Source organism: Mastigoproctus giganteus, chromosome 14 (assembly GCF_048544385.1).
Source record: "Mastigoproctus giganteus isolate SK-2022 chromosome 14, ASM4854438v1, whole genome shotgun sequence".
Lineage (NCBI taxonomy): Eukaryota > Metazoa > Arthropoda > Arachnida > Uropygi > Thelyphonidae > Mastigoproctus > Mastigoproctus giganteus.
In genome coordinates, this window is record NC_143588.1 from 94,744,142 (window position 1) to 94,754,442 (window position 10,301).

At 35.2% G+C, this 10,301-nt stretch overlaps 1 protein-coding gene across 1 annotated transcript; it reads right to left on the reverse strand.

Moving 5' to 3' along the window:
• Positions 1-3,220: 3,220 nt before the first annotated feature.
• Positions 3,221-9,736, reverse strand: LOC150075396 (uncharacterized). The gene is made up of 3 exons (XM_090388474.1): positions 9,651-9,736; positions 4,519-4,602; positions 3,221-3,382 (listed from the first exon to the last, which is right to left on the reverse strand). The coding sequence occupies exons 1-3, from the start codon at positions 9,717-9,719 to the stop codon at positions 3,221-3,223; spliced, it is 315 nt and encodes a 104-aa protein (XP_090244600.1). The 5' UTR covers positions 9,720-9,736.
• Positions 9,737-10,301: the final 565 nt, after the last annotated feature.

A 10,301-nucleotide genomic window follows, 5' to 3' on the forward strand; every position in this document is an offset into this window, starting at 1 on the left:
TGGATGTCAGATGAACTAATGAGACATATGGCAGAGAAGAAAAATGCATGGGATACATACAAATTAACACGTGATACAGAAGCCTATGATAGATACAAGTTGATCTGTAACCAAGTTACAAAGGAGGTTAGGCAAGCGAAGGCAGATTACGAAGGGGATGAATCAGATTGGTCCACTTGATATCGATGGGTCAACTGTTGATGATCCTGCTCAGGTAGTTAACAAACTAAATGAATATTTTGCATTGACATTCACACATGAGGAGTTATTCAGCGAGGGGAATGCCAGAGGTGTATTCAACTCTGGCAGTAAGCCAGAGAATCTTGTAATAACTGAGAGTAAAGTGAAGGAGAAATTGTTGAAGATAAACACAAGAAAGGCACCTGGGGTGGATGGGATCTATCCAGTTATATTAAAGGAGGCAGCAAAGAAAGTAAGCAAACACCTAGCCATAATTATGAGAGCTTCCTTGTACTCAGAGGAGGTACCCATAGACTGGAAATGTGCAAATGTGACCCGAATTCACAAAGGAGGATCAAAGGCTGACACAAGTAATTATAGACCTGTGAGTTTAACTTCTGTTCCAGGAAAATTAATGGAGGCACTGGTTAAAGAAGCACTACCGGATCATCTAGACAAGACTTCAGTTATAGCTCGGACACAGCATGGTTTTGTTAAGGGGAAGTCTTGCTTGACCAATCTGGTTGAATTCTATGATGCAGTCACAAAAGAATTGGATGCAGGGAATAACTTTGATATTATATACTTGGATCTTAGAAAGGCGTTTGATACTGTTGCATATGGAAGACTGCTGCACAAATTGGAGCAGTGTGGCATTGGAGGCAAATTGCTGCTATGGATAAAGGGGTGGTTGAGGGAGAGAAGGCAGAGAGTGGTAATCAATGGACACTGCTCATCGTGGACTAATGTTATTAGTGGAGTCCCTCAGGGTTCAGTGTTGGGTCCATTATTGTTTTCTGTGTTTATAAATGATATTGATGATGTTATATCAAGCTTAATGTCCAAGTTTGCAGACGATACGAAGGTTGGCAGGGTTGTTAGGGACACTAATGAGACTATGCTGCTGCAACAGGATCAGGAAAAGTTGAGCAGATGGGCTGAGAGGTGACAAATGAAGTTTAACATTGACAAATGTAAAGTACTACATATGGTAAATAGCAACCCCAGAGCAACGTATCAACTCTGTGGTACTACACTGACAGTGGTAGAGAATGAAAAGGACCTGGGGGTAATTGTGCAAGCAGATATGAAGTTCTCTGAACAGTGCATACGGGCTACAAGAGAAGCTCATGGTGTATTGTCAATGATATACAGGAATTTTTATAGCAGGGATAAGGAGGTGATTATTCCCTTGTATAAGGCAATGGTCAGGCCAAACCTAGAGTACTGTATACAGGTCTGGAGGCCTCATTTCAAAAAGGATGTAGAGCTGCTGGAACGAGTACAGAGAAGGGCAACAAGATTAGTGAATGGAACAAAGGGTTGCTCTTACGAAGAAAGGCTTATGTTTTGCAAATTACGAAGTCTGGAGACTAGGCACCAGTGAGGTGATCTGATAGAGGTGTATAAAGCCTTGAATGGTTTGAGCATGCTCAATGCTGATGGGATTCTTTCTCTTGCTGAGAATAATCACCTGAGAGGGCATAAATTCAAATTGAGGAAAGACGGATGTAGGATAGACGTACGGAAATTTGCCTTTAGCCAGTGGGTAGTTGGTTGGCGGAGCAGATTTCCATCCCTTGTTGTGGAAGTTGATAGCCTAAATAAATTTAAGGTTCAGCTGGACAGGTATTTGGAACGAACAGAGGGGTGAAGCGGAAGTGGGTTTTTTTTTCTTGCATCATATGCCTCTACTAATGCTAAATGCTAATGCTAAATCCCAAAAGTTGGAAGGCTGGCATCTGGCACACATAGATCGGTTTTAATTCACTCGCGCAACCTACGAGTTTACCCACTTACAGGGTAGTCATAATCCACTGACTACACGGCGTGTATACACATACAATCCTACCAAATGTCATAGACACTTTTAGTTTTTAGCAAAACATGCATTTATTCGAAGAAATTATACCCTGTACCATATAGTGTATTGGCCCGTCTTTGGCAGGATTGACTACTTCAGAGCGCCGTTGAAAACTTTCTACTCGAGACATTTGTAATTTCGCTAACGGTATTATGATCTACTTTAAAGCATTTTTAAGATTCGTGTTCACGTCTTGAACTTTCCCTAATTCCACGTTCCAATTCAAAGCTACGCGTTCACAATCCTAGCTTTGTGACATAGATCGTTGTCATACTGGAAGAGATAAGGGTCACTTCTCTTTCATTTCCACAATGCAAAGCTGGTTAGACATCAATGTAGGATGCAGCATTAGTGGTTCCATGCTTTTCAGCCAATAGATCCAGGCCATTCGAGAAACACCTACAGACCATGACACCTTCTCCTCCTTCCGCACAGTTGGGGCAAACACTTTCAGACAGTAAGCGTTCTCTAGCCATCCTCCATAATCAATGACTACCATCAGAATAGAAGAGTGTAAATAGACCAGGAGTATATATCGCTCGAGAGGATTGATTTACATTAACTGACAGATCAACTTCGATGTGTCTCACGCTATGCCAATCGCCAGTTTGCATTAGTTTTTGTTATCAACTGCTTGTAGGCTGTAGTTCTTTGAAAACTCATAACATGCAGATCTCTGCATGTCGCGAAAACACTTATCGCCTCTGGCCGCTCACAACTCCAAACACTCATTACGGTATAATCTTGAGATTAAGTAACCTCATTGCACGACGGCAATGTCAGTATCAGTCAGTATCTTAACTATCTGGTCGTTTAATTGTCTTGGGCTGGGTCTCGCCTCTAGGTTTCTTTAGCAGGTGTCAGCTGTTGACTTAGGAATATTTAATTCTTGAGCTATAAACTATAAACGTAAAAACATTTTTCCCATGATATCCAACTATCATTTCCTCCTGAAATTCTGTTAGCTATCTTCCCTTACAGTCATTGTTTGGCGTATACGTTTGAAATGAATTCCGGGCTAATCGCTGATCAAAATATCTGCATTACAGAATGGCACACAATTTCCTGCAATCAAAATGTTGTCCAATGATTTTTGCTAGGATATTGTAAACAATTTTTAAAAGATAATTTTATTTCAATGGCTTACATATTTTTTAATGAAGTAAAAGTTTTGATTCAATTATAATAAAGATAAAGGTAAAACTCACTTTCGTCATTTTTACCGCCAAGATAGCCGTACATCTTTTCAATTAAATTCCTAATTACTCTATCTCGCGACGGAGCTTTGATGGTACTACTTATCCATGTTAAAGTAGGGTATGCTCGTTCTTCATAATTCTAGGAATAAAAAGTAAATGAAATTAGTGTGTTAATTGAAAAAAAAAATATATATATAGTTATTATTTTGCCATATAATTTATATAGCTTGTTAGCATCTGAGGCTATAATGTCTCATGTGACAGCCTGAATTCCACCAATAGGGTGGAATTGGGTTGGAAAACTAAGGAACAGGGAACTCCTGCAGTGGGTGGTGTATCTGTGAACATGGCATAGTCAAATGAAACATTGCTTCATCAGAAAAAATATTAGCCACAGGGACTACATGTTTAGTGCCCGAAGCAGCTTAGCTATGAGGCGTCATAGCTAGTATATATATTGTATGTATAATTCCATATATTCTTTGGTCAGTTTGCTGGGCTTAAAATCTGGGTTTCCAGGAGATAAAAACACTCAGCCCACGCTGGAGAACGATTAACTCGGTTGTGAAAAAGTCCACGAAAAATTCCTTGCGTTATTCCTCTTCCATACTGTGTGAGAGGACAGTGATTATAACCACTGTACTACTGCAACTACATATTTACTAATGAGGTATCATCTTCATTTAGTGAGTAGACATGGAAAACTTGAACAGACGTCATATCTCATTTTTTGAAAGATGCAATGTGCAATTCGTTTTCAAATTCCAATTTGCCCCAACTTTGCTGTACGGCTTTCTGATCCTCTCATTTATGGCAAGGATCACCACCTGTTTGAGGTATCCCACTTTCATCTCCTCTTATCTTCTAATCTTCCTGTTTTCTTTCTCCATGTTTGAAGTGTTTTGTGCGTATTTACGGCGATTAGATTCACCTAAAATTGTTACACCACTTTCAATTTCTTTAAACGTAATGGTACGGGCTACTGTTTTTAGATTTATTCCTTTTTGAACTCCGTACATTATAATAAAATTCAGATTTAATCCGATTCAAAAGAACTGAATGATATAGAATAATTTAGATATAAACTTAAAGATAATGCGTAATACTAAGATCAACTTACTTTCAAATACTTCCCAAACGAGACACAACCACGGTACAGTATATGTAAAACTCTGTTTGGTGCTCCTCGCTTGGTGACATTACAGAACCGATGTTTCAATATTGTAAGTGCTTAAATTTAATTCTATGAAGAATTATTTAATAAACATTTGTTACCTGGAAAGTGTCGATGACAGAATACACCGGGCAAGAAACACCTCTCCGTTGGCATCTTTGCTCTGCATTTGCTTTCCATATTACCTATAAAAATAAATTCCACTTTAAACAAACAATTTAATTACTTTCTTTTTTCCTGCGAGATTTGTGTAAAATATTTAATACAAACAGTCCAATGCGGTTTCAGATGTGGAAATAAAATTATTTGAAAGCTTAGTTGCTATTTTAAAAATTAAAGTACTGCTATAAAATAAACGCATATTTTAAAATAACTTGCAAATTAATGAATTTTGGAGCTATTCCAAAAAATTAAAAATTTTAAAACATGATTCCAAGACTATTAAATACTTATATGTTCGAATAAAAATAAATTACAAAATTTCCACATTTCGGAAACCGATGTGGTTTAAATTACAACAGCATTTAATCCTTTGGAACTGAAGTATCTTTATTCCCATTTACCTAAGATAATCCCAACTCTTCTGTACATTCTAATTTATTAATATTAGATTATTATTATTATATTAGATTTAGAAATACAGTACAGTATTGTAATTTTAATTAGATACCTGATCAGTACATGATTAAGATATTGGCATAGATCCAGGATGATCATAATGCCTATTCTTCTTAGAATTAAGTAAGAATTCTCCATAGAACTAAGTTTAATTATTTGTTATCTAGTGGTGTACTGTGTAAATTAATTTACTTAGGAAGAAGTTTTGGGGAAAAAAAAAATAAGTGGAAGATAATGTACTTGTACAAGTAAATAAAGAGCATAATACGCTTTGTTCTAGCATTTTGTAAAGAACTGTGCCCTGTTGGGAAGCCCTACAAAGCGCATTCAGTTAACTTAAAAACAATGAACTTTTAAAGACTTAAAGAAAATCAGTCATAACAATAACGCAGAAAATCTCTCTATTTTCCTTCTCAGTTTGCAATTAAGCCTAACGCTAATAGTAATCACTACGCACTAGCTTAGTTAGCGCAGTAAATTATTTCGTGTTCCATCACAAGTGCTTCACATATTAGGATTTTGAAAAAATACTTTAGAGAGAGAGAGAGAGAGAGAGAGATATTCATTGTACTATTACGAGTTCCCGTGTCGACGTCAAGGTGCGCCTAAATGGTAATCTATTTTCTACGTATTTTGATTTATATGCATATTTTAATTTATATTTATATTCTAATGAATTTAGTCAAACATATACAGAGCTAAAAAATAACAATAAAACTTGGAAAATTTAGTGTAGTGAAAATATGCGCACTAATTCAACATGTAATACAAAATGTAGTTCAGAAACTCAGAAAGATATTCATTTGTTTGATAATTCGTTTTTGTGGCATAAGTGTTTTGTGTGTTCTCATTTCACGAAAAACAACACGCTAATGTCAATATCGGATGAAATTTAAGGCTCTTCGAGCAGGAAACTCGAATTTAGGAATTACGTACAAGGGTAGGAGAACTGGTTGGAGCCAAGGTAGTGGTGAGTTCTAGATGTGTTCGGGAGGCCTTTGTGAGATATCCACGTAAGATGATATAAAAATCTATATCTTGCAGAGTCAAATGTACTGCAACACACGGTATGGAAAATCTTTTGCAAGCATCTATAAAAGTCCCCCCCCCACAAAGTTTGTATTTAGTGACGGCTATCATTTATACCCGTGGCAAAATAAATCATCACAATGTCGGAATGTGGGGGCCTAAAGAATCCTAAGAGATATTACTACTAAACATATCACAGACAACCCAAAAGTTCGCATTCTTGATACGTTGGAATAATGGTTACACTTTGAAGAGGACTTTCGTAAATACTTTTTCTTTCGCATGGCGAAGCCCCATTATCACATTCCCTGGACTAACAACTGAATGAACAATGGACTAGATAGGATAGCTCCACACGATGATCCTTTGCTCTAGTAAACCATGTTTTGTGGGGTTGCGCAAGGAAGGCAGTGTAGTGTGTGTGTGTGTATGTGTTTTACCTTTACGAAGATGTAGATAATCTCAAGAACCGCAAATGCCACTCCACTGAACCTTTTGACAAATACATTATCCAAAGTGTGGCAAGAATTCGAACCACAGCGTGGATGCCTTACAAATATCATGGACTCGTATATTTTATGAGGTCACGATACTTGATTACGTATAAAATGTGGCTAAGCACAATGAGTAGTACCAATTTCATCATTCAAGGTTATCATTATTAGCAATCTTAAAAAAATATATAACGTTTCATTGATTTCGTAAATAAGAACGTATTTCATTATTTGTATAAATAGTCATCATTTATGGCTATCAAAATTAATGCAGCAGTTGAAGTTTGCACCCTGTGCTATATCAGATATAATAAATATGAGTGACCATAAACAATTCAAAAGACGGGTATTCCCTCCCATGTGAAGAAATCTGTAAAAATAAACATTTATAATTAAATTTCAAAGCATGTATGTATTATTTTATGAAAGTTCTTATCTACTAGGTGGAGCTTTATACACGTCCATATTTTAGTCGTCCCGAAGATCACGTCTGCGATAAACGACATCAAAATAACGTTATTTAATTTCTCAAAACACAAATAGAAAAGAAGTGAATAAATACAGGTAATTATAATTATACCCGTGCATTTCTCAGTTGAAGATCATAGTGTACACTAAATAGAGTATGCTTAAATTCAGCACTCAAAGGCTTAAATTCAGCACTCAAAGGTATTTAAAAATGTTATTAAAAATTATGATTTGATTTCACATAATGTGGAACTTAATAAAATAAATGCAAAAAAAATGAGCAAACGACAGGAATCGAAAAAGGTAATTAACTAATAGCTCATTGTATTAATTATCTTAATATATTTGAATTATATTATTGTAATTAATTAGATTAATTAGATAAGCTTATCAGGCTTCGATATTTGCAACATAGCTTTTTTACATCTGTCTGGACTAGGCGTTCTTGCAATTCATTGTATCAGGTGTTAGCCTGGAAAAGAGTTAAAAATGATTTCGATATTTCGAAATTCAGTTACGAAGCTTCGATTGAGTTCACCATGCTTTTATATTTTTTTTGAAAAATATATTTTCTAATAATTCTAAAATATATTATCTAATAACAAAATAAGGTGGTTTATTCTACCACCTTATTTTGTTCTATTATTTGTAATGCTGGACTTAAATCTACAAAGCCTTAGTTATCGACAATATTATTTAAATAAATAAAAATAAATAATTTGTTATTGTAACTGTAAGCATACCGTCACGGCAAGTTGCTACGGATTAACGTAAATAATGGCCAAACCGTTATAATTTTGTTGCTATTTATACGTTAAAAATAAAATAAAATAAAGAATTTAAAAAAATAAGAAACAAGACACAGGTATAGTTCAAGCAAGGTCTGCTAACCACACAGATATGACTTGCGAAATTCATGCTTCTAAATTTAATATTTTCCGCCCAATTAAGCTAATTGGGGGCTAAAACATCCCAAGAACGTGGCCTTATATTATGCAATTGTAAGGTCACGCAATTGTAAAGTTTACGCTTCTAAATGCTCCTAATGTAGAACACACGAGCCCACCCAAATAGGTGTACAATTAGCCTATCTCAGGGTAAGGGAGAAGGGTTTTCCTGTGAATTATTCTGAGTTTTACAGCCCGCATAACATGCAAATTGGCCTGCCAATAACACCTCACCAGACTTAATATAGCAGAACAGTTTGGCCCAAGATGATGTAAAAACAACATCAACAACTGATAAACAAGCCATAAAAATTTAAAACTAAGGATTAGTAGAAGTAGGTCTGTTATCAGTTAATTTCTTATGGAAGTCTCTGTCTTTATTATATTTTTGCTTCCGTTGTTTAATGAATTTATTTTAATTAAAAGTATATTTGGTTTGTCAAAGCCGAAGCTATAGAAATAACCTAAATCTTTTATTTATAAAGAATCTATATGTATTTATTATACTTATATTTTATTATAATAGTTTAGACATTTAGATTATAGCTGAGTTTCTAACGAACCTGTTTTTCTCCAGTGCAGAATTTGACAATTTTACTATGGTGTCCAAACAATCCTTGATTGGTATTACTATTTATAAGAAAAAGCCTATGCAGAAAAAAATTACACAAATAAAAAAATTACTTAACGTAACTCATTATTTCTAAAATGAAATGGGATTAATACTGAAAAGCAGCTTCTCTAATTCATAGAGACCATTTATTGCATTCGTTACATTTAAATTACGTTTTAGGCGCGATAGCAAATGCGTAAAGCTTCTATAGTCTGTTCAATGTCAATCCGTCTGTCTGTCTGTCCGTCCGTTCGCATGTGAAAAGTGAACTCTTACTGGACGGATTTTCACGAAATATTATATTTGGGTCCTTTAGAAAGATTTTACCAGTTATCCCAAATTTCACTGAAATAGGATCAGTAGAAATTCGGATTTTTTTTTTTTTTTTTTTTCTTCTTTGTAAAATTTCGAGTTATCTCTGTACATATATGGAAGTATGTTTCGAATGGTTGGACTTTTTTATGCCCATCTGACTTTTCCTTAGATAGACACGTTAGATAGACACCAGCTTTTCAGTATGTAGTAGTGCCTGGGAAGGCTTCAGGATCAATTTCTATCCGACAGCTCTTCCCCCGTCTCCCCTTACAGATATCTATATTAGTTTCGGACGTTTCACGAAAGGAAAGGTCAGATAAAGACATGTTGTTTAGTCCCCGTGAAGTTTTTCAACTATAATTGGTTGAAAAACTTCACAGGGACTAACGAAACGCCCAATATTTCTCCTATGCATACCCAGAAATCTGTATATTAATCTGTATGTAAAAATCTATATGTAGTAATGTTTCGGGCATTATTCTGGAAAGAAAAGTCTATCAGCACCAGTGCTGCAAATTTATCACAGCAGCGATGTGATATTTGTAACAGCAGCTATGAACCTTTCAAAATATCAGTATCTATTCAGAAAAAGAAAACCAAATTCAATATTGATAGATTAATCCGTATCCCCAGTGTACCTAGACAAGGGACATTCCTTAACTTCTTTTATCTGCTGCCTGAAAATAATCAAAATGGCCCTTAGATATATACTTAAACGTTGTATCTAAATGTATATGTAAAGAACTTACCATTAAGAACCACACGAGTCCAAGAAGTTTCATATCGTCACGTTTATTTCCAAGGAGTCGCACTTGCATGTGAGGATGCGCGTAAATTTTACGATACTGTTTATTCTAAGCTCTCCGATATGTATGGATTGGATTAATGAAGAGCGAATGAGACAGATAATCAAGGGCACACACACACATTTGTTTTACCGAATCACTGAATAATGCCACACATTTCAAAGTTCACTCTCAGAGAAGCTGTTGATTGATAATATAGTAGGTCATCAAAGGTCGTCCAGCCCTACACTAACATCGTTCACAAATGTTCGTGGAAAGACGAGCGAAGATAACATCATGAATCACGTCATTTTCCTTCGAATTAAATGTTTACACTGTCGAGAATTGCTATGTATTTTTTAATTAAAATTTCGATTAAAATGTACCAAAATGGAGAGGAAGATGGTATTAAAATTAGGAGAACACTCTAGAATTGATTAATTAATCACGAAATGCTTATGAAATATTTTGATACCATGCAGCTCGACTGAACGATGAATACTATTTTTTGTGATAAAATAATTTTAATAATTATTTATTTTAGGAATACGAAAATTTCATTTAATCGTCATTATACACTGAGTGATCACTGAATTATGACCACCCCTATGAAAA

What these genes read in the sequence shown, in the direction of transcription:
- LOC150075396 (XM_090388474.1), bottom strand. Translation starts at nt 9,719, where the DNA reads ATGCAAGTGCGACTCCTTGGAAATAAACGTGACGATATGAAACTTCTT. An exon ending in GACTCGTGTGGTTCTTAATG is followed by an intron (nt 4,603 to 9,650) that starts GTAAGTTCTTTA and finishes TTATTTTTATAG; the next exon opens with GTAATATGGAAAGCAAATGC. An exon ending in CTGTCATCGACACTTTCCAG is followed by an intron (nt 3,383 to 4,518) that starts GTAACAAATGTT and finishes TTTTATTCCTAG; the next exon opens with AATTATGAAGAACGAGCATA.